The sequence below is a fragment of the Aplosporella prunicola genome (assembly GCF_010093885.1).
Source record: "Aplosporella prunicola CBS 121167 unplaced genomic scaffold K452scaffold_7, whole genome shotgun sequence".
Taxonomy (NCBI): Eukaryota; Fungi; Ascomycota; class Dothideomycetes; order Botryosphaeriales; family Aplosporellaceae; genus Aplosporella; species Aplosporella prunicola.
The window spans coordinates 507,784-530,199 of record NW_022983535.1 but is presented as its reverse complement, the minus strand read 5'-3'; the positions used below and the strand labels follow the sequence as shown (position 1 = coordinate 530,199).

Genomic DNA, 22,416 nt, shown 5'->3' with positions numbered 1-22,416 from the left:
GAGATTCACTCTTCTGCTTCATTGATTTCTGCTTTCTTCTTGTCTTCTCTTCTCTCGGCACCTAAAAAAGAAACTGGCGCACGAGCGGAATTAAACCGGGGTGATGGGCAACTGTTACAACGTACAGATGTTGACGGCGAAGTTGCTTCGCTCAGCACACAAAGCACACGGGCACAGCCACGATTGTGGATATATGCGGTCATGGTTCATGAGGTTCCAGCTTGCTGGGCTTATGGATTTGCGCATGCACGTGGATGCAGTAACCTGGACCGGAATGCATGCATACACTCACTGCATTGGCTTCCTCCTTTTACTTTTCTTCTTCTTCTTCTTCTTCCCCTACTCTTTGCTGCTTTCGGCGCGGGAAACTCGGCGGATGGACAACGGTGTGGGATGGTATCTGGCGTTGGAAACGGGCTGGCTGGCCGGCTATGATTATGGCTGGCCTGGGGTGGATTAGGATGAATGGATGGGACGAACAGGATGAATCAGGGTATGGTAGGGTAGGGTAGGGATCCATGCGATGCTATGCTATGCTATGCCTGTTATGCAATGCGAGGCAGCAAGAGTATAAAGAAGTGCTACTGTATGTGATGGTGTCGCGAAGCGTGACCATGGATAGCATAGCAACGCCAATAGGTACAGTACATTTATGTCTTTGTAGCACCACCACTACCACCAATATCACCAACACCAAAGACCAACACGACACACAAAGCAAACGCACGCCCTTACAGACGCACCCCCTACCTACCTACCCACCAGTCCCACCCACCCACTCACTCGCGCGCGCGTGGCAAAGGTGGATACGGCGCAAATCCAATCCAATACACCCACTCGCGCACCCAGTCCCACTCCCACAGATACCGGTAGCCCGCGTGCGTCGCGGTGGTGCACCGCCTCACCTGCCCATCCAGCAGCCAGCCAGCCAGCCACGGCCCGGCTCCTGCGTGAGACACGGCCATTTCCGTGCGGGCTCGTGACGAGGGACGAGAAGCATGGGCCCGGGCCGCGCTCGCTCGTTCGGCAGTACGGGACAGACAGACGACAGACGATGTCAAGAAAGAGAGAAAGAGCAAGCGCAAGAACAAAGAGCAAACGAAAAGGAAAGGAAAGGAACCTAGGGAGCACGCCACGCGACGACACGACGCCGATCGCCTCGCCGCACGCGCTACCAACTACCCTACTACCTAGTTGTTATGAGCACAAACGCACGCGGCTATCAAGGCATAGGCAAGGCATAGGCATATGTCGTATGTAATCATATCTGCATCGCGATCGCGCAGTGCATGGACCGGTGCTCGAGCCCCAGGGCTGTGCGTTCCTGCTCTGTTCTCACGGTAGGTGCCGTGGGGCTTGAGGGCTATGACTACTGCGTATGTAGCACAATATGTTAGGTAGGTCACAGCGGCGGAAGAGGTGATTGTCTGGCCCTGACCCTGACCCTGACTCTGGGCGCTAGGCGCTGGGTGGTGGGTGGTGCGCGTGCGGTGCGGTGCGGTGCGTGGGTACGTGCAGCGTGCCTACCACGTTGGGGACCTGTGCGTTTGCGTGTCGTTCGTGGTAGGTAGACCGTAGCGGGAGGTAGGCAGGTACTACATAGGTAGGTAGGGGTGTGGATGGGTGTGCGTGAGTACAGAAGAAGAGGAAGAAGAGGAAGAAGAGGAAGAAGAGGAAGAAGAAGAAGTTGTGGCATGCGGGTTGCTGGTGGCGAGATGGGTGATGATGACGATGACGATGATGATGATGGTGATGATGATGATGATGATGATGATGATGATGATGATGAGAGGCGGAATGAATGCATGGACTTGTAAACCGGCTTGCGAGTACGTAGTACGTGAGATACCTCCAGCAAGTGCAGCAAGCTCGTATACGGCGCACCCACCACCCCACCCACCCCCGGCATGAAACACTGCATGGCATTATCATGGGCATATCATAATAGATATGTATGTAGCATAGACAATAACATTGACATTCCAGCACGACCAACTCCCCGTGCCTATTACTACCCGACCGACAGATTGCGTGCGTGCATGCGTGCGTTTTAGCGTTGGCCTTTGTTGTGCCGTTTAGTTGTTGTGGTTGTAGTTGTTGTACAGGGTCCCGTTGACCGAACTCTATGCAAAAAAGCACACTCAATCGGGACAATGACCCAAAAAAAGAATAAAGAAAAAATAAGGAAAGAATAAAAAGAAAGAAGTAAAGGAAAGAGGTGGGTAAAAGGAATGGTCCCCCTCCTTCGCTGCTCGTCGCTGCCCGCCGCCATAAGTAACGATTCGTGTCCATCTCAGTCCAGTCTCTTTATCTCTCAAACTCTTGTCTGCGTCGCTCGCTCCCGATCCCGCTTTTGCATGAGAAAAGCCGGATCAAGAACCAAAGCGCGCAGCTGCGCCTCCCTCATTACAACTCTCTCCGCCCTCGTCTGTCGTCACATCCTTCGCGATGTCTTGCCCTCCCTCGTACTCTGCCCATGACGTGGTATACTGCGTGCGCTAGGACGTGCCTTTTGCTCTTCCGGAACGATTAAAACGAAAATCGGCGAGCCCCCAACCTGCCGGCAAAGAAGAAGTAACTTGGCTAGGCGGGGGCGGAAAAAAGTAGAATGTCGCAAACTGTCGACTGTCTGTTTTCTCTTGACGAAGCTGAATTAAGATTGAGGAAGGACGAAGGGGTAACCGTAACCAACCCCCCGGGGATATCATAGTATGCGGGTGGGGGGTCTTTTTGGAACAAGGAGAAGATAAAAGAATGCCCGGCTGCTGTCAACGGTCTCTTCTTTTTCGCTCACACGCGCGCGCTCTGCTTTCTTCGCACCCTCCATATGCAACGGAAAAGGGCGCACACAATCTGGAGAATGACAATGATGGCAAGAAAGAAAGGCACACGGTTGAAGAAGGGGGCGATTATTAAGGCAAGGGAGTTAAGGTAGCGCAAAAATGCCAGAATGCAGAAAAAAGAACGTCGTGATCAATGCGACAACAAACACAACAGGGGGCCACCGGTATCCAAGTAAACGAACAAAGTAATACAATGGAGTACAGAGGGGGTGCAAACTGGTGTGGTTCTTCTTGCGTTGTTGTTCAAATCGGGGTACTCAGGCGTGAAAATAAAAAACAAAAAAAGACGAACAAACTATAAACAGATGAAGCCAGATTGCAAGGTGAAGAAGCCAAAATGATGCGTAAAAATGGAAAACAGAAAGAAAAGGAGGAGAAAGGTAGGCGGCGATCAAGCCGCCGTTGCGTCGGACCAATTTCCCGACGCTCGTCATCTTCGCATTAGAAATTTCCCGCGGTATCCTCTTTGCCCTACGTGTGAAATGCGAATAGAATTGAAAACGAACCCTCTACTGAGCGCCCGCCTCCTCCTCCGCCCAGCCGGGGAGGCCGCCGTGGCCGCCGTCCTGGATGGCGAGGCCAAAGCCGTTGCCGGCGCCGAAGCCGCCCAGGCCGCTAGCCAGGCTGCCAAAGTTCTGGCTTTGGCCCTGGCTCGTGGCGCTGCTGGGCTGACCGAAGGGCCCCTGCGAGAAGACGGGCAGACTAACGGCGCGCGCGTGCTGCGCAGAGCGGCCCAGGCTCGAAGGTGCGAGCAGACCACCGATGGTCGTGGGGCCGGTGCTTCCGCTCGAGCCACCGGTGCTGCCGTTGGTGAGGCTAAAGCTGCTGCTCGGACCATGGTGCGAGTGCGTCGGCAGACCGCTGCCGCTCGAGCTGTTGGTGTTGTCGGCGGCGTAGAAGGCGGCCTGCGTGCTAGGGAAACCCTGGCTCTGCTGCTGGCTCTGTTGCTGGTACTGCTGCTGCTGCTGTTGCTGTTGCTGCTGTTGCTGCTGCTGTTGTTGTTGCTGCTGCTGCTGCTGCTGAGCCTGCAGGTACAGCATCAACGGGTTGTTGGAGCTCTGGTAAAGGATGTTGGTCGGAGCCTGAAGAGCACCGAAGCCACCGTTACCCGGGCCGCCGGGGCCGTTGGAGCCGGCGGGCGAGATGTTCTGTGCCCTGTTCGGCAGGCCATTGAGCGGCGATGGCGAGGTCAGACCATCCTGCATGCCGTTCTGCTGGTTCTGCTGGTTGTTGCCGCTGTTGCTGTTGACCTGTCGCGGCGGGTTGCCGCACCTGTCCTTGCCGAAGTTGACCTTGAAGCGCTTGTACTCATCGCGGCCGCGCACGGCCTCGATGGCCTTGATGGCATTGGCAATGTTGGTGAAGTTGACAAACGCGCAGCTCTTCTCGCGCAGCGTGTTAACCAGCTCAATCTCACCGTACTCGGCAAAGTCCTGGCGGAGACGCTCCTCGGTCCACGACTCGTCGAGGTTGCCAATGTAGACGTTACGCGAGGCGCCGCCGCTGACGGCGAGAGCGATGGCAGGTGGCAGCGCGCCCGAGTGCTTGCCCCAGCCAATCTTCAGGCGGCGGTTGTGGATCATCAGACCCTGAAGGTTGCTGAGGGCATAGAAGGACGCGGCCGACGTGGGATCGATGAAGGTCACGAAGCAGATGTGCTTGTCGGGGATGTAGCGGATGTGGTGAAGCAGACCGCCCCTGACGACATTGCAAATCTCCTCAATGGTCGTCTCCGGGTGGATGTTGCCCAGGTAGACGGTGCGGTTGCCAAGGTTGTTGGCGCCGCCGGCCGACGTCGCGACGGCCGCAGCAGCCACCGACTGCTGGGCCAGGGCGTTGGAGATGAGATCCCTGTCGGCGCCGTTGAGGACGTGCGCATAGCCGGGCGCGATGCCCAGGTACTGCGCCGCGTTCTGCTGCTGCGTCTTGGAGACGTATGCGCACCGGTCCTTGCCGTAGTAGACACGGCGCGGGGCCTGCCACTTGGGCTCCTGGGGCAGCTGGGCGACGGCCTTGATGGCATTGCCGATGGACAGGAAGTGGACGAAGCCAATGGCCTTTTCGCGCACAATCTTGACCGTGTCGATGGGGCCGAACTTGCCCAGGTCCTCGCGCAGCTCGTCCTCGGTGACGTCTTCGGACAGGTTGCCCAGGTAGACGTTGCGCGAGGCGCCCGACTGCTGGACGGCCAGGGCGACCGACGTGGGCACCTGCGACGGCTTGCCCCAGCCGACCTTGATGTCCTGGCCGCGGATCGACAGCTTCTTCAGAATGGCATCCGAGTGGAAGTGCGTGGCCGAGCTGCTGTCAAGGAAGGAGATGAAGGCGCAGTTCTTGTCGGGCAGCAGCCTGACCGACTCGATCTGGCCGCTGCGCACGTGTCCGAGTATCTCCTCCGCCGACGTCTCGGGCGGGATGTTGCCCAGGTAGACGGTCCTGCTCGTGCCCGAGACGAGGCCAGGGGCCATATGCATCGGCGCGCCCAAACCACCCAGAGGCGGGCTGGCGAGGCTGGAGAAGCCGGCCGTGGGCGACTGGGGCCCAGCGAAGAAGGACGGGGCGTTGAGGCCGGTGGGCGACATCATGCTCTGGTAGAGCTGGGGAGACAGGGGCTGCTGGATGGGACTGCCCATGGGCGGCGGCTGGCTCTGCTGCTGCGAGCCCTGGAAGGTCGAGAAGCTCTGGAACTGCGGCGAGCCGAAGGCGTTGGGCGAGCCAGGCTGGAAAGGACTGCCCAGCAGCAGCTGCGAGGGCAGCAGCGGGGTGAAGTTCATGTCGAAGGCGGTGCCGGGCGTCTGCATGTCGGCTTGGGCTTGGTTGGCGTTGAGGGAGCCCAGTCTGGCGGTGGAGATGTTGGGCAGGTTGCGCTGAGGGTGACGATCGCCGTAGCCGGTGATGGAGGGTTGGTTCGAGTGGAAGGCACCGTGCGAGAAGCCGGTCGAGTCGCCGTTGAGATGGGGTGGTTTTGAGAAGGAGGAGCTCATACGCGCGCCGGGGCCAGCGGGGGCCGAGTCTTGGGGTTGCATGGCCAGAAGATGTGGTGGCAGGACAAAGCCGTCCCGCGCACTGGGAGACAGGAGCGCCGTCGTGATGTATTAGAGCGTCCGGTGCGTCGCGGCCCGGACTGGGGGAATTATTAGGACACGGAAAGGACAGAAGGGCTGTAGTAGGGCAAGCAGTCAGCGGACATTGGATCTGCAGGGCGGACGGACGACGCACTGGGCGAGGATAGCGGGTGCAAATAAGGATGCTGCGGTCAGAGAGGAAGCAAAGCGTACAATATCCGAGAAGGCCTGACTCGCTGACCCCTATCGCAGCGGGCGGTAAGAGGGTCGGGCGACGGGGGGCAGGTTTAAGGAGCGTGAGGCCTGAAGGGGAGAGGATGGTAAGTGAGGTTGCTTTGCATGCAACAAGGGACCGGCCAGCTGCAGGCCAAGGGGGAGATGGCACGGCCGAGAGCGGTTTAGCCGCATTCTTGGCCGGCGAGACGACGCCTCATTCAGCGTGCCTGGCACTAGGCGGCATGCGGTTTAGGCCAGATGACCCTGCAAAATGCAATTGAGATTTCTTGAGTCACGGGTCGTCACGCACACACAAACGCGCACGCGTCCCACTTCTTGGAATTTCTGCCTCAGGCATCGTACGTAATCAGGCATCTACGTCCAACCAGACCAGGCAGGCACTACCGGCACCCACCCACAAACCAACCACAACCATCGGGCAGGCACCACCCATCGCAACTGCCTTCACCATGCCCGACCTTTACCCCTCCCTCGCCAGCTGCGCCGTCGTCGCCACCGCCCTCAAACTGCTGCTCCTGCCCGCCTAGTAAGCTCGCTCCTTCCCCCCAACCCACTCTCACCCACCGCCCCGCCTGACCCCCCAGCAAATCCACCGACTTTGAGGTCCACCGCAATTGGCTCGCCCTCACCCACTCGCTACCCGTCGACCGCTGGTACTACGAGGTAAGAGAGTCTCTCTTCATCAATTCCACCCTCCTCGCCTAACCGCCCAGAACACCTCGGAATGGACCCTCGACTATCCGCCCTTCTTCGCCTACTTCGAATGGGCCATGTCCCGGCTCGCCCACCTCGCTGACCCGGCCATGCTCAACGTCAAAGCCCTCGGCTACGACAGCTGGCAGACGGTCTATTTCCAGCGCGCCACCGTCATCCTGTCCGAGCTGCTTCTGCTCTACGCCCTGCACCTCTACGTCCAGACGGCCTCCAGCCGCAAGCTTGCCCATGCCGCTGCCATTTCTGTCTTGCTCTCCCCTGGTCTGCTCATCATCGACCACATCCACTTCCAGTACAATGGCTGCATGTACGGCTTGCTCATCCTCTCCCTCGTCCTTGCCCGCAAGCAGTCGACGCTGCTGTACAGCGGCTTTCTCTTCGCCGCCCTGCTGTGCATGAAGCACATTTACCTCTACCTAGCCCCCGCCTACTTTGTGTACCTCTTGCGCGTGTACTGCCTGAGCCCCCAGTCCATCTTCCGCATTCAATTCTTCAATTGCATCAAGCTGGGTCTTGGCATCATTGCCATTTTCGGAACCGCATTTGGGCCCTTTGCGTACTGGGGCCAGATCCCGCAACTCTTGATCCGCCTGTTCCCCTTCTCGCGCGGTCTGACGCACGCGTACTGGGCGCCCAACGTGTGGGCCATGTACTCTTTTAGCGACCGCGTCTTGCTCTACCGTGAGTCCTCTTGACGCGAAGACCACGTCGTGACCCTCGCTGATCCCTGCAGTGGCGCCCTATCTCAAGCTACCCGTCGACCAAGCCGCAGCCACTAGCCTGACCAGGGGCTTCGTCGGCGACGCTTCGTTCGCCGTCTTGCCCAACATCCCCAAGGAAGCTACGTTCGCTCTGACGCTCCTCTTCCAGCTGGTACCCGCCCCCGGCCCCACCGCATCCTCCCATACCCCGCTAATCCCCGCGCAGGTCCCCCTCGTCAAGCTATTTTTACAGCCTAGCTGGTACTCGTTCATCGGCGGCGTGACGCTGTGCGGCTACGCCTCGTTCCTGTTCGGCTGGCACGTGCACGAGAAGGCCATCTTGACCGTCATCATCCCATTCAGTCTGATTGCGCTCAAGGACCGTCGTTACCTGGGTGCTTTCCGGCCGCTGGCCGTTGCCGGCCACGTCAGCTTGTTCCCGCTGCTATTCACCGCCATGGAGTTTCCGGTCAAGACGGTCTATACCATCTTCTGGCTTGTGTCGCTGCTGCTGGCCTTTGACCGGCTGACGCCCGCGTGCGTTTCCCCATGACTTTCCCCCACGTGCGAGTTATAGATGTAGATATCGCTAACTCACCGCCCTCTTGTAGCTCCCCCCACCCCCGCGTCTTTCTGCTCGACCGCTTCTCCCTCTTCTATATCGCCATTGCTATTCCGCTCATCGCGTACTGCTCGCTCGGGCACTCGCTTATCTTTGGCACGCGCTTGGAGTTCTTGCCGCTCATGTTCACGAGCGCTTACTCAGCGCTTGGCGTCGTAGGCAGCTGGGTCGGCTTCTTGATAGTATATCTCGCGGCCTAGACGGGTGCTGTTCTTCTTCAAGGTGAGTGTGTAGGGGTAGATGTGGCTGAGGATGAGTGGAATGCTGTATGATGATAAAAAAAAGTCTTGCTTCTCTATTCGCTACAAATACCAAACGACGTGCCTTTCTGCAGTCCCGCCCCGTATCTGACTCAACGACGTGCGCACTCGAATCAGTACTCCACTAGTGTAGAGCTGCCATGCATTCTAGATAATCCCGCTTGCTTCATCCCCCCACCTTATAATGTCTTCGCGTACATCTCGCCCGCCTTCCCAGCAGCACGGACACAGCCCCGGCATGCCATACCATCCACGCGCGCCCTTTCTCGGCGCTGTGCAGTGCAGTGCGCATCGGGGCTTGAATCTGTTTTGGATCCAAATCTAAAACCGCACTCTAGGTACGCAGCCAATGCTGCACTGACAATCAAACGCAGATATCAATACCTCGTTCGTACCCGTGACTTAGCTGCTGCTGCTGCTGCTGCTGTAGGAGGGGAGGGGTTTTGAGGAAGGGATGTTTTGCGGTCAGGTCACTTGTGGTCACGCTTGTGGTTAGACACGATGGGAATGCAAAGAAAATTCGATTGTGGACGTGCTGTTTGTATACTGTCTGTGTCTACCTGCTGCTGCTGCTGCTGCTGCTGCTAGTGCTGTCGCGGGTTCAGCTGTTGCAGACATGAGACAGTGAAGTTACGCTAAGCTAAGCTAAGCTGTGCTGCTCTGCTTTGAGCTGCGCTGCTGCAGAAAGAGAAAAGAAGGAACAGAGAGTATGCAAAGAAAACTGAAGCAAGTAACCAACCAAGCAGCTAGTGCCGGAAAGCAAAGAGCCGTGCAGATGGTATGCATGCCATGCAGCTGAGACAGAAACAGCAAGCTGTTTGTTTGTTTGCGCCGCGACAAAGCCAAGCCGAAGCTGGGATGATCCAAATGAGCAAGCAAAAGCAAAAGCAAAATCAAAGTTAAAAGCAAGATCGAGAGAGCAAGTCAACGACCAGATCTCGGCGCGATGCAGTGGTCTAACCGCTGTGTCGTGTCGTTCCATGTCGTTCCGTGAGCAGCTGAGAAGCAAACCGTGAAGAGTGAAGAACACTGGTATCGTCGAGAAGAAAGGAAAAGCAAAAGCAAAAGCAAAATTTGAAAGGGAATGGAAGGGGAAGGGGAAGGGGAAGGGTGAAGAACGCATGTGATGGACGTGAGTGAGCAAGCTGTCCGTCTGTCCGTCTGTCCTTCTGTCCGTGATGAATCCAATCGTCCGTCCAAGTATGCCTCCAAGCTAGCACTGGCCGGGTCCTGAAGCACGTCTAGCCGCGCGTCTTGCCGTCTCTATCTTCGCGTTTGTGTGTATGCGAACAAGCAAGTGTCTGTGTGTGTGTGGTGTTGGATGGGGGTGTATGCAAGCAAGTGTGTTGTGGTGTATGCGAGTTTGTTCAGCCGAGTAGAAGGGGGTGCATGAGGCGTGGTATCCAAACCTGTGCCTTGTGTGACATGTGTGGTCGTCTTTCATCGCCTGCTAGGAGTGCGTGACTGACTGACCCACTGACTGACTGTGTGTGTTGGATGAAAGGCGGGGTGTGACTAACTGACAAACGGTGCCGAAAGACGGCGAAGTCGAAGTCGATCATCCAAGTCTTCATGTTGAGGGAGGCGGGTGTCGAGAAGAGAAGAGAAAAATGCCGGCCGTAGAAGAAGCAGCCCTTCAGCCAACCCTAACACAGTCCCTACACAACTTATGGCAGCACCAGCCGCGCGAGCAAATCTCAAACTCCCAGTACGTCTCCGCCTCGCAACAGCAGCAGATCCACCTGTGCCAGGCCGGGATCAGAATTCTGCCGTCCTGGCCGACGCCTCGCTCGCGGATTGTCAGCGTCCGTTCCGGCTCTTCAGCATCGCGCCACGTCTCGGCCACCAGGTCAGGGCGGCGCACGCCTGCCGGCGCTGGAGAGGGAAAGGGCAGCGCGTAGGGCAGCGCGTAGGGGCCCAGGCGGGCGGGGTTGATAACGGGGAGGGCGTCGTCGCTGTGGTGCGCGAGGGTGCGCGCGTCGTCGGTGCCGTAGGAAGGGAAAGGTGCGGGCAGGGCGGCAGCGTCGGTGTCGTCGACAACAGGCGCATAGGTAGGAGTAGCGACAGAGACGGAGGATGCGCTCGCGTTCGCCTTGCCCTTGCCCTTGTCTTTGCTCTTGGTGGAGTCGCTGGCACTCGAACTGCCGCTGTGGCTGGGATGCAGAGCCGCACCGCTGGCGCTCACGTCTTCGCGGCTCTTGTTCCGCCGGCCCAGCAGCGCCTTGTTGAGGGCTTGCGAGAGCGCGGCGCCTGCCGACGTCGCGTCTTGCATGTAGCTGCGCGCGGTGCGGTGTTCGGTGACGGGCGGGAGGGCCGAGGGCGCAGACCAATGCGAGGACGCCGTAGCTGAAGACGAGACAGAAGAGTCAGCAGCCGAGTTGCCAGGAGGAGTGGTAGTCGCGCTCTTTGCGACGGGGATCTTGCTGCTGCTGCCGCCCGCGAGGGCTTTGGCGCGGTCTTTGTCGGCTTTGGCGCCGCGGCGCTCGAGGCGACGGCGTTCGGCGCGGGTGAGCGGCTTGTCGGTAGCGGTGTCTTGGTTGTTGTCAGCAGCAGTATCAGAAGAAGAGGCGCTGTCGCTGCGGACAGGCTGGTTGGCGCTCATGTCAGGCATGTTGGGCGCGGTGTCAATGGACGCGTCGTGTGCGTGGGCGGGGGCGGCAGAGAAAGGCACCGGGGCGGAGATTGTGGTGCGGTTGCGCGAGTGAAGGTGAGCGCGGCGGCGGGGGGATGGCGAGGCGGCGTCGTCGGCGTCGGGCGTCTGGCGAGGACGGCTGGGACTGCCGAACGTGAAGGCCGTGTCGAGGACACCGGCGTTCCTCGGGATGTCAGAGTGAGGTGAGGTCTCGGCCGGACCTCCCTCGACGACGGCACCGCCCTCGCCCTCACTGCCAGCGGCAGGGCCACCAGCAACAGCAGCATCAGCAGCCTCAGCAACCGGGCTGACGGCGGCGGGCCGCTCGTACGCAAAGTCGCGTACGACGACCGTCGGGTCGTCCTCCGCCATGAGCTCGCCGTCACCCATGACGGGCCAGTTGCCGAAGCCGCCACTGCTGCGCTGGCGGCGCTCGCTGGGTGAGGACGGGAGCAGCGCCGCGTCCAGGTCGATCGCGACCTCCTCCTCCGCCTCCTCGAACACCCTGTTGTCCGCCATCTGCGGACCACGCACTGTTGGTGGTGGTGGTGTGGCCGTGGAGCCTGTAAAAGTGAAGTGTTACATGGCTGGACTCAAGATAAGGGATCGATACATCACTTACAAAGTTTGATGCCGGCAGAGGCGGCAATGGCGGCGTAGGTGGTGAGGGAGGTTGCGAAGGAGACATGTTTAAGGGCAGAGGAAGCGGTTTATATAGACTGTGGGGACACGTGATGGCATGGTGAATGCGAAGTGAAGTGAATGAAGTGAGGTGAAAGACGGCAATGATGACATTCACTGTCCCGTGATGGAGATCAACAGTATGTGACGGAGATTATATTCGCAGCGGCGCGGTTAGGGTATGGGGACGGTGATACGAGAGGCTGCTATGGGGAAATGAACTACTTCAAGGGGGGTGAGTCTTTCAGAAACGAGAGGTGGTTAGGCCTCATTGACACCACTGGGGCTGGCAGGGCCTGGGGGTACTGAAGTCGATACAGTATGATGATGTCTATCTTTGACAAGCGGCTACAGAAGTATCGAACCTTACAATAACTGTTAGTGTCCAACTAGATGGTACATACCTAAGGCTCCATGGAGTATTGACCTACACTGACATGAAAAGACATCTGACATGGTGCAAAGTGATTGATTCCAGCTGTGCGCAAAGCTCTCCATGCTACTGCGAATTGACAAGATCAAAATTCGGCTAGACAACGATCGTTAGCCTTCAAATGATTCCGGCGTCGAGTGCGTGAGAAGACTAGCATTCCGACAGCGAGTGCCCCCTGCAAGACCCCAGTGACCTTGCCCTGAAAATGACGACACGAACACAGTGTCAACCCTACACATAGCACGACAATGAATGGAGGCTCTTGTTTGCAAGTGCTTGCTGACCAGGTGGAGAAAGTCCGAACGTGGGTATAGTACGGGCGCCAAAATCCAGGAGAAACCAAACCCGACAGCAATCGATCCCTTGCTCCTTTGCATGCTATTCCTACGTCCCAAAACGCCTCGTCCGGTGACTCCAAACTACAGACCGCCTTGGATGGCAAATGAAGAGAGAATAAGCACAAAGGTGCTGATCAGAGCCCAGACGAAGGGGATCCAAGTCGACATGCTGAAATAGCCGGAGTTGTACACGCCGCCGAGTCTGCGCGGCCGTCAGCAACCACCTCCTACACGTACACTAAAGAGCACTCACAGCCCTCCGACGATGCTACCAGCTATTATCGCCTCGATACCGCCAATGATGGCGTAGAGCAGCGGCACGATCCAGATGACGCGCCAATTCCGCCATTGCACGACGACGGCATAGCCAGCGGTGGCCAGGTGGACGGCACCAAAGCAGATGAGGGTCCAGGTAAAGGTAAAGCGCCAGACATCGCCGGCGTGGTAGAGGTAGTAGGACTGGGGCCCGCGGATGGGAAAGGGCCAGTAGAGCGAGGGGAACGGGGGCGTCTCGTAGTCGAGCGGGGCGACGCTGTTCTGGCGGTAGATGAAGCTGGGCATGGTGTCAGCGGGGGCGCGCAGGGGCAGCGGGGGGGTGGGCGACACTCATACCTCATAGTCGAGCGCGCCCGCGACTTTACATTATCATGGTCGCGCTGGTGATGGAACGACTGACGTCGGCTCCCCGGACTTTGGCGCGCCCGCATCGGCCCTACCCGGCGACCTGATCCTCCGCTCATCATCATCGCATTTGACGACGCAAGCATCTCAGCAGTCATGCCCGCCGACAGACTCCTCGGGACCCTCCTGCGCTCCCTGCAGACCTACGCCGACCAGCAGGATACGCCCAGGTGCATCCGCCTAACGCTTCCATTCATTCCTTCCCCGCTCGCTCCGCACGAGCTAACAGCAACCTCTCAGGCTTCTCGGAACCGCTGCCTCGCTGCTCACCACCCTCACCAACCCCCTAAATATCCAGCTCCTGACCGCCCAGCTTCTCCTCGCCCCCGCCATTTGGGACCGTCCCGACGGCCTGCACACCTGCCTGCGCTTCGTCGGCCTCTTCCACTCCGCTGCCCGCGCCGTCCTCAAGCACGACCGTGAAGTCCGCCATGGCACCGCCCCGCCCCTCATGCCGGGGCAGCCCCCCGTCGGCGGCGGCCTGTCGACTGACGACTGGGTGCGCGCTGTGGTGCGCGGCGCTGACGAGCGCTCTCAGCGGTGGAGGCATCTGATGGTGCTAAGTGGGCTGCTGCTCGCCTCGGCGGCGGGCATAGAGGAGGAAGCCGTGTTGTCGAACTCGCTGCGCTCGACTTTGGAGGGGGCGTTGGTGCAGGCAACAAACTTGGCGCTGGTCGAGGCGAGAGACGGAGATGAATTGGGCGCGCATTGTATTGCGATGGTGTTGAACCACGTCTTCCCCACCTTGAGAGAGGCGGAGAGAGCGCAGTTCGATTATGATCGCTTGTTGCCCGTCTTGCTTGGGACGGCGTTCTTCTCCACGGAGGGATTCCAGTCGGCGTACTTTTTAGGCGCCGTGGATCCAGATGTGAGAGAGGTAAAGCCGAGGAGGTTTAATTGGTCGGTGGGTAGTTGCCAGGATTATGCGGTCTTGAGAGTAGTGCTGATTTCAATTTACAGGCAGAATCTCATTCTTACCAGCAATTGCAGAGCATCATGCGCCGACCGCTGGTCACAAATATGGGACCGCTCTCCAGGCTGATAGCCCATGCCGTGGAGAACGTCAGGGATCCGTGGCTGATCCAGACAATGATGGATGACCTCGCCGGCTTTGCGCGCGCGCTCTGCCTCCAATGGCGGCAAAACAAGCTGTCCGGGATAGATTCTTCAGAAGAAACTCTGTTCCTCGAAGAAGAGACGGTTAGAATCACCCTCCCTCTCCTTTGGCGGATGCTCAAAGCAGCATTATTCGCGACCATGATCATTCTCCGCAGCGCACTCGGCCGCATGCTGAATGACGGCGCCCTGGCAGCAGACAGCGGTAAGCATCCAACCCTCTTTCCCCTAGCAACAAAAACTCACGCATCTAGTCGCGCCGGTGCTCGCGGCACACGCGCTGCACACGCTCCGCCACCTCTACTTCATCACATCGCGCCTCGGTGCCGACTCCTTCTCACAATACACCTTCAGCTACCTCACAGCCATGGACATCCTAACGCAATATCCCATGCAATCCGACGCCTTTATCAAAGCCATCAAGCCCCCTACAAGCGGCCACATTCCGCCCCATCCACTCGACCGCACCCTTGACCTCTACTTCCTGAACACAGCTGAGCATTTTACGCTCGCAATCTCTCCCTCCACAGCGGAAGATGTCATCATCGCGGCTGCGAACCCCTACCTTGGCGCCGGCGGCTCTGCGCGTCTCGTTCCCCTCTTCGAGGCCGCTCATAGTGTCATGCTTGCCGTGCTGGTCGCTCCCGCTGCCGCGCCCCTCGCGGCCCGCCTCCTCCCCTTTTACGCCACGGCGTTGTTCGCGGCCTTTCCGCAGGCTCTTTCCCCCCGCCAATTCCGCCTCGCGTTTCGCACGCTTTTGCGCGTTGCCGCGCCGCCCGCGCCCCTCGCGCAGCAACTCCCGGACTTGCCGGCCGTGCTACTGGAGATGCTGCGGTCGCGCGCGCTCAACGCGCCGGCTACTCCCCTCCCTTCTCCTGTCACTACCGCTTCTACTCCTTCCCCCCCTCCGCCAATGGTTGATGCCGCTGACCCCGCCTTCACGCCAACGGAACAGTCAACCCTGACCCTCACACTCTTGGATGCCCTCCCCCAGCTCCCAGCACCCCTCCTGGACGAGTGGCTACCCCTCGCTGCGGACGCGACGAACCGCGTTGATGAGGCGGGTGGGGCGCGCGCAGCTGTGAGGAGAAGGTTCTGGGAGGTGCTGGTAGGTGGGGAGATGGATCCGGAGAGGGGGCAGGTGGCTGTGGCGTGGTGGTGCTCGAGGGGAGGGAGGGAGCTGGTTTTGTTTGGTGAGGGTAGCGAAGAGGTGGAGGGAAAGGAGGGAGAGGGAGGGAGGTATTTGATGTCTGGGGCGCTGGGGGGTGGGGAAGAGAGCGGGGAGAGGGAGGAGGGGAAGGCGAGGGAGAGCAAGCTTTAGATTGTGGTGGGCTGAGAGATGGATGGATATGAATGTACGATATACCAAATAAGATAATACCCCAATGGCTAAGTTTTTTGTATGACGAAACTCCGGGTAGCAGTTGGGTAGACTGACATGGACGGACCAGACATCGATCCAAGCGATTCGGCGCGGATCCCCCTCGATAACCACCGGTATCGATCTCGACCCCGTCCACACCACGCCAACTCCACAATCCACAATTAAACCCACTCGACATCCTCGGTGCCGTCAGATGCGCAGCCCGCACTTGCAGCAGCAGCAACAACACACAGCACACGCCATCGCCCGCTTGCCCGCAAGGCCACCTTTCCGCCGCCACACGTGCGCTACCAAGCCGCAGCCATGAGCAAGATGTGGGAGGTCGATCCCGAGACCAGGAGCAAGGTGAGGAGCAAGCGTCAATCCTTGAACAGGGCGACCCGACAACTGACGCGAAGCCGCTCCTAGCTCCTGGAGATCCAGAAGGAAAACGGCAACAACTCGTGCGTCGACTGCAACGCGCCGAGCCCCCAATGGGTATGCCGGCCTCCTCTCCCTTCCCTCCCATGCGCGAGAGCTGACGACTCTCCTGCTTGGTAGGCCTCGCCCAAGTTCGGCATCTTCATGTGCCTGAACTGCTCGGGCATCCACCGCGGCCTGGGCGTGCATATTTCGTTCATCCGCAGCATCACCATGGACGCGTTCAAGGGCGCGGAGCTCACGCGGATGAAGAACGGGGGCAACAAGCCGTGGCAAGACTTTTTCAACGCGCACAGCAGCAACCAGCTGGAAGGGCGCACGTTTGACGACTGCACCATCAACGAGCGCTACGACAGCGAGGCGGGCGACGAGTGGAAGGAGCGGCTGACGGCCAAGGTCGAGGGCAAGGAATACGTGCCGGGCCCGAAGACGGAGCGGCGCGCGGCGCCGGCGAAGAAGGAGCCCGCGCTGGGCGGGACGCGCATGCCGGGCAGTGGGCCGAGCAGCCGCGCGCAGACGCCGCTGTCGCCCGACCGCTTCGAGAGCGTGCCCGGCCGCGCCGCGTCGCCCAGCTTGGGCACTGCCTCGCTCACCAAAAAGGCCCAGAACGAGGCCTACTTTGCGCGCATGGGCGCCGAGAACGCCAACCGCTCCGCCGACCTGCCCCCAAACCAGGGCGGCAAGTACGCCGGCTTCGGCAGCGACCCTACCCCCGCTGCTGGCAGCTCGGCCGCTGGCCCTGGCATCCCTGGCATCGACGACTTCCAGAAAGACCCCGTTGCCGCGCTGACGCGTGGCTTTGGCTGGTTCAGCACCACGGTGCAGAAGACGGCCAAGACGGGGTATGACGGCTGGGTGAAGCCGGGCATGGAGAAGGTGCGTTGTACAACCATCCCCCACCCACCATCCGTACTACCACCCATACCGCCAAACCACACTCATCCCAGACCCTCCACTAACACACAAACACAAACAGATCGCAGAAGCAGACCTAGCAACGCAAGCGCGCATGACAGCGCTCAACCTCGGGCAACAAGTGCAGACGAACTCGCGCTCCGCGGCCGACGCCTTCAACCGCTTCGTCGAAGGAAACGACACGCTAGCGCCCCAAAACGGCAACGGCAACGGCAACGGCAGTGGCGGCAGCGTGCGGGGTGGAAGCGGCGCGGGGGGCCCGGCGCCCGAGCGCCGCGACTTCTGGGAGTCGTTTGGCGCGGCGCCCAAGGGGCCCAGTGCCGAGAAGAAGAGCTTCTGGGATGAGTTTGCAGCGGTGGGCGAGGAGAGGGCCGCGGCTGCGAAGCCCAGGACTAGTACGTCGAGTGTGGGGACGGCGGCGATGAAGAAGGGCGGTGGCAGTGGGGACGGGAGCGCGGCTAAGAAGGATGATGATGGGTGGGGGGATTGGTGAGTGTGGAATGAATGCAAGGAGAACTGGTTTGGTGGGTTTGGTGGTTGGTTGGTTGGGGTTTTAGCGTGCGTGTTGTTGGCGGATGGAGCGGGCGCGCTGCTTTTACGAGATTTACCTTCTTCTTCTTCTTCTTTTTCTTCTTCCTGGTTGACTGAACGGATGGGACGACGGACAGACGGACGGGTTGAAGGATCGACGAAGCACAGATGAAGGAAGGGAAGATGGGCGGGTCAAGCGCGCAGATGCAGCAACTATAAGTGTTGTTTAAGTGCCTTTTTTGAGACAGTTAGGTTAAGGCAGCTATGCAGACCCGGCGGTTGCGGCTTGGTGGATGTGAAGAACGTACGTATAAACTATGGTTAGATAGAGTAGCTGGCTGCTAGCTAGTTTTGTGGTCTGCTTGGGGTGGCGAATACGTTGGTATTTACTTCTTCCTAATCAAGTATAAAACGTACATACAAGCACAACCCCCCTCCCCCATATGCACAATCTACACGACCACCTACCTACTCAGCAAAAGACTCACCCACAGCCGGCGCACAATCGGGCCAAAGCCTCGCCTCAGCAAACGGATCCGCCTCGCCCATAAACTGCTGCCAAAACGCGGGATCCCACAAGTCCTCGTGGTCGAAATCCGGGACGAGCAACAGGTCTGGGGCCGGGGGCGGCGGGGGTGGGCCGCCCACGTTGAGCGTGGCAGGGTTCCTAGGCGGCTGCAGCACGTCGACGCCGCGGATCTTGGCCTCGTTCCACGCGCGCACGAAACGCAACTTGCGCGCAAAAAACGCGAAGAGCGGGTTATCGTGCACGGGGACGCGCGCGGCGCTGCGGGCTTGCTCGTAGCGCGCGGCCGCGTCGTCCATGGTGCTGCTGAAGGCGATGCGCGCGCGTGCGTACTCGAGGTCCCAGCCGGGGAAGTCGAGGCGCGAGAGCTTCGAGAGCACGATTGTGGCGAGGGTGAGCTGTGAGAAGTGCACGAAGGGGAGGTCGTAGTAGTCGCTTGGGGGTAGCGCCCGGAAGTGTGCCATGAATGCTTGGCTGCTTTGGAGGAGCGTGTTGAACATTAGGAGACGTCGGTACGTGAAGTCTCCGTATGTGTGCGTCGCGGGGAGGGAGCTGAGGCTGAGCTCCCACAGGTAGATTGAGGCGTTTGTGTAGTGCATGAGGAGCGTGGCTGGGTTGGTTTGCACGTCAGTGTCTGTTTGCTTGATGGGTTGGTTCGTTTTGGTCCATGGTAGGTATACACAATGTTCAGAGAAGGTTTGCACAGACGTTACTTGCAATATCACAATGCGCTGGTAAACTTACTATCCTGGGCGAGGTCAGGAGGCAGAGCTTTCCTTGCAGCCTTGAGCTCGCCATCCAGAGACCACACGAACATGGCCACAGGGAGCGGCGTATCAGGCGTCAGATCATCGACGGGGCATTTGCGCTCGATGCGCTGAACAATGCGTTGGACTCGCACGAGCTCCAGTAGGTAACGATCAGAAGGGTACTCCTTTGCCTGCTCAAGATCCCGACAGACCTCGTCAAGTTGAGCAGTGAAGCGCATAGACTCGTACCGCTTAGCCCACTGAGCCACGCTGCAGGGTCATGCGTCATCAGCAAGACCGAGTCACCGTAGCCTTGACGGTGCAAGCTTACATGGTAGTCAGGTAAAAGGCGCCCAGCAGCGCTCTTCGTTCCTCTGACGTGCGTAGCTCCGAGTTTGCCAACTCTCCATGCGCAGACCTCGTGATGGCGCTTTCGAGCCTCTCGCTACCGTAGGCTCTTGACGACCTCTTCAGCCCGAGATCGATTACCAAGCCGACAATCAGCTGCAGAATCATCGTCGTGTTCGGGTTCACGAAGAGATGGGGGTGATACCATGCCAGCCAGACGAGTAAACCCTGGAGCATGTCCAAGCTCTTTTCGCCGCGCATAAGCAAGCCATGCGCCACGCTTGCCATCAGTCCGTCCCCAAGCTTCCGCTGATGGTCCAGGTTTTGGTATGAGGCGACAGTGACAATGGCATTGAGGAGGAAGGGCTTGGTGGCCCGAAGCTGGGCAATGGTGGTGCCCTGTGGGATGACGACGAAGGGGAAGTAGGGGGCCATGTATGTCTGGAATTGGTGCAAGCAGCGTTCTGCGACCGCGTCGGACGGTCCGGAATTCGCGGTTGGAGGGCATGTTTGACTGGGAGACTTGTCTGGGCGGTGCGCAAACACTGCTCCTCGCTCGCCTTCGATAGGTGGTGAAGGACGGAATTGATAGTTGGAACTGGAGCTAGCATCCGGTACTGCTGGTGCGGGGTCGCTGCGGAGAGTCTCAGTGATGTTTGTGTAGTTATTTGTATTGCTAGACGACGTGGGAGAGGAGGCTTGGTTGTTCGACAGCAGGTTCACGAGCTGATCCAGCTTTTGCTCCAGGCGTTTGTTTCTACGAGAGTAGGTAGATCAGCGTCCCGGATTGACGGATCCGGTGATGGCGGGATCTCGGTACTTCGCTGTCGGTGCCTTCCTCTTCTTCGCCGCCGGAAGGTCTCTCACACAGGCTCTCTTGAGCCTATGACACCTGCCGGGCCAAAAGTATAAGTCGCACGCACGGCCATGAGCGGGGTACATACGGACATACCGCTCGCAGTCATTACCTGGTCTGCTAACGCACTTTGTCTTGGCAACGGCGCAGCTTTTGCAGGCCCGTGACAGGTTGCTCGACTGCTCCATAATATTCCGGGCGTCGTGAGGGTTCTTGCAGGACGTCAGTCAGCCGGCATGGAAGTCCTGAAGCGGAGTCTCCGGCCCCCGCTCTCCGGGTCTCCCCCCAACCCCCCGTCTCCTCGGAACCAACGGCCCTGTCTCTCAGCGGGCTCCCAAGATTTTCAGCCGCGCCATCAGGCCAAGGAGGAGCACCGAAGGAACGGGCCCACCGGATATTGGGACGCCACGGTGGAAATCGCCTGGCCCTGCAAAAACAAAAGAACGCTTCCCGGAGAGCTAGGGTCGCGCACCAACGCTGCGCCGCGGGACCGTTAGACTACCTACACTGCTAACGGCGCGATAGAGGATCATTGATTGCATCCCACGGCTTGTGCTCTCAAACCGGGGTGTCGAGTGTTGCCGCCCTGGCGATATTAATCCTACAATGTCCGCTGCTTTCGGTAATCGAATGATTGCTGTCGCTAATCTAACTCTACTGGAATCCATGGGGTGCATTTTCCAATATCGTATCCGAGACCGATACTGATGAGTAAACTGGCCGTCTCTCCTCCCTTGACCGCTCCAACACGCATACGCAGCCCCCAAGACATATGGCTCAGCTCTCTCACATAACCTCCAACACGACACTCCACCAGCGGCCCCCCCCCTCACAGTCTCTCTCCCTGCGCGGAGCCCCCAGACCCACCCCCAATAATCAACCCGTTACGCCGACGCTCATCCACCAGTCGAGACCTCCAACACCCACGCAGCCCCTCCTCCACCACGCACCGAACCCGAGCAAGGGCGGCGGCGGCAGTGGCGACGATCATCCCACGCCCACCCGGTCTCTGACGCCCCCAGGCCTGTCTGCTCCCTCTTTTCTCTCTCCCTCCGCCGGCAGAAGCGGAGCGCCACCGTCGTCCCCGTGCTCGCTGAAACACGCGGCCCGAGGGCCCGAGGCATCCAAAACGCCTGGCTGGTCGGCGCGCGCAGCGCTCATCGCCGCCCATGCTGTTTCGCTGGCCGTTTGGGACATTTGTCGGAGGCGTGGCCCAGCTATTGCGCCTGGCCCTCGGGCGCTTCCCTGCGCAGGTCGCCGATTGCGCGCGAGCCAGCCCTCCCCCCTCGCCCCCTCCCTCCCGAGTCCCGAGTGTCCCAGCCCTGCGCCCCTCATCCTCATCATCATCCTCATCATCGTCATCATCATCAATGGGGCCCTTCCTGAACATTTGCCTTTTTCGTGAAATTGCCCCTGTTGGCCCTGGCGCCTGCCGCGTGCTCCCCTATTGTACCGCATCCCCCCTACCGACCGCCCTTTGTTGCCCTGCCCATCGAGATCTGGCTCGTGTGCGCTTCATGCCGCGGAAGCCATAGCCGCGCACCTGCATCAACGGGCTCGCGTGGCGAAACGGGGCGCTTGCGTCGTGGCCCCGAGGGGAGGGGGCGTCTTTGCAATGCTGCGGGCTCGCACAGCCACACAAGGCCTTTTATAGCAGCGCTGCCCTATAACGAGTGGGCGATCTGGACCCAGAGCCTCCCATATCTCTCTCTCTCTTCCCCCATGCTTGTTTCCAATCGCGATCTGGCAAAATGCCCCATGATGCCTGTGATTTCGGAAAACATGCGAGCGCGCCCACGCCTATCATGCAGTTACGTACTTTGAGCTAAAAATTGCCGTGAGGCGCTCTTATCCCTATGCTTGCCTATAGGTAGGCCGTCCATGGCCAGACATCGTTTTCTCTGGCCTCCACTTCTTGAGGCTCATGTTTCCGGATCTGGCAGCATCCGCTAACCGCCGGCGACTTGCCTACCTATCAGCACGCCTGACGCAGGTATTGATGGCGCGAATGGGCGTCGGCTGGTGGAGCCGTCGTCTTGCCTGTGGAGACATGGTATCCACGTCTGGTTCCAGAGGCGCGGTGAGGCGCATGCAGTGTAAGCTGCAGCTGCAGCTGGATGCGGCAACATCATACTGCTTGGCGTTGCCTGGCTGCCGCCAATGGCAAGCCAAAGTCAAGCCTATTCACGCGCTTTAGTACGACTACTACGTAAAAAGAAAGTGCAGTTTTTTGACGGGCGTGTGCACAGATGCAATACTTTCGGACTGAGCTCTCTATCAACACCATTTTTGCTCCTTCTCGCATCTTCCTCAATCAACAGGGGTCGTCCATTCCTCCGGCCGGAGATTCTGTCAGCCAGTGTC

The 22,416-nt window shown here is 59.3% G+C and overlaps 9 protein-coding genes across 9 annotated transcripts; 5 read left to right on the top strand and 4 right to left on the bottom strand.

Moving 5' to 3' along the window:
* Nucleotides 1–1,054: 1,054 nt before the first annotated feature.
* K452DRAFT_306753 (uncharacterized protein) lies at nt 1,055–1,817 on the top strand (the record flags this gene model as incomplete). The annotated part of the gene is made up of 5 exons (XM_033543015.1): nt 1,055–1,253; nt 1,287–1,316; nt 1,345–1,376; nt 1,398–1,563; nt 1,612–1,817. The coding sequence occupies 5 exons, from the start codon at nt 1,055–1,057 to the stop codon at nt 1,815–1,817; spliced, it is 633 nt and encodes a 210-aa protein (XP_033399843.1).
* A 1,133-nt stretch (nt 1,818–2,950) lies between these two features.
* Nucleotides 2,951–6,212, bottom strand: K452DRAFT_153492 (uncharacterized protein). Its single transcript, XM_033535562.1, has 2 exons — nt 6,122–6,212; nt 2,951–6,004 (listed from the first exon to the last, which is right to left on the bottom strand). Exon 2 carries the CDS (start codon nt 5,867–5,869, stop codon nt 3,353–3,355), a length of 2,517 nt encoding a protein of 838 aa, XP_033399842.1. The 5' UTR covers nt 5,870–6,004; nt 6,122–6,212; the 3' UTR covers nt 2,951–3,352.
* A 335-nt stretch (nt 6,213–6,547) lies between these two features.
* K452DRAFT_267296 (glycosyltransferase family 57 protein) lies at nt 6,548–8,508 on the top strand. Its single transcript, XM_033538836.1, has 6 exons — nt 6,548–6,671; nt 6,730–6,808; nt 6,859–7,540; nt 7,593–7,732; nt 7,787–8,097; nt 8,172–8,508. The coding sequence occupies exons 1-6, from the start codon at nt 6,595–6,597 to the stop codon at nt 8,380–8,382; spliced, it is 1,500 nt and encodes a 499-aa protein (XP_033399841.1). The 5' UTR covers nt 6,548–6,594; the 3' UTR covers nt 8,383–8,508.
* A 1,439-nt stretch (nt 8,509–9,947) lies between these two features.
* K452DRAFT_285356 (uncharacterized protein) lies at nt 9,948–11,156 on the bottom strand. Its single transcript, XM_033540098.1, has 2 exons — nt 11,027–11,156; nt 9,948–10,974 (listed from the first exon to the last, which is right to left on the bottom strand). Exon 2 carries the CDS (start codon nt 10,712–10,714, stop codon nt 10,079–10,081), a length of 636 nt encoding a protein of 211 aa, XP_033399840.1. The 5' UTR covers nt 10,715–10,974; nt 11,027–11,156; the 3' UTR covers nt 9,948–10,078.
* A 1,249-nt stretch (nt 11,157–12,405) lies between these two features.
* On the bottom strand, nt 12,406–13,174 carry K452DRAFT_153465 (uncharacterized protein). Its single transcript, XM_033535561.1, has 3 exons — nt 13,139–13,174; nt 12,780–13,079; nt 12,406–12,728 (listed from the first exon to the last, which is right to left on the bottom strand). The coding sequence occupies exons 1-3, from the start codon at nt 13,141–13,143 to the stop codon at nt 12,608–12,610; spliced, it is 426 nt and encodes a 141-aa protein (XP_033399839.1). The 5' UTR covers nt 13,144–13,174; the 3' UTR covers nt 12,406–12,607.
* Nucleotides 13,175–13,281: 107 nt separating this feature from the next.
* K452DRAFT_246312 (uncharacterized protein) lies at nt 13,282–15,536 on the top strand (the record flags this gene model as incomplete). Its single annotated transcript, XM_033538012.1, has 4 exons — nt 13,282–13,377; nt 13,448–14,111; nt 14,168–14,528; nt 14,578–15,536. Coding segments are annotated over exons 1-4 (2,058 nt in total), but the record flags the coding sequence as incomplete, so codon positions are not given.
* A 474-nt stretch (nt 15,537–16,010) lies between these two features.
* Nucleotides 16,011–17,535, top strand: K452DRAFT_223500 (uncharacterized protein; the record flags this gene model as incomplete). Its single annotated transcript, XM_033536625.1, has 4 exons — nt 16,011–16,052; nt 16,116–16,184; nt 16,248–17,003; nt 17,104–17,535. 4 exons carry the CDS (start codon nt 16,011–16,013, stop codon nt 17,533–17,535), a joined length of 1,299 nt encoding a protein of 432 aa, XP_033399837.1.
* A 42-nt stretch (nt 17,536–17,577) lies between these two features.
* Nucleotides 17,578–20,338, bottom strand: K452DRAFT_267286 (uncharacterized protein). The gene is made up of 5 exons (XM_033538835.1): nt 20,149–20,338; nt 20,017–20,088; nt 19,180–19,953; nt 18,844–19,118; nt 17,578–18,709 (listed from the first exon to the last, which is right to left on the bottom strand). Exons 1-5 carry the CDS (start codon nt 20,238–20,240, stop codon nt 18,042–18,044), a joined length of 1,881 nt encoding a protein of 626 aa, XP_033399836.1. The 5' UTR covers nt 20,241–20,338; the 3' UTR covers nt 17,578–18,041.
* A 339-nt stretch (nt 20,339–20,677) lies between these two features.
* Nucleotides 20,678–21,487, top strand: K452DRAFT_285351 (uncharacterized protein). Its single transcript, XM_033540097.1, has one exon. The coding sequence runs from the start codon at nt 20,825–20,827 to the stop codon at nt 21,455–21,457; it is 633 nt and encodes a 210-aa protein (XP_033399835.1). The 5' UTR covers nt 20,678–20,824; the 3' UTR covers nt 21,458–21,487.
* The last annotated feature ends 929 nt before the right edge of the window (nt 21,488–22,416 follow it).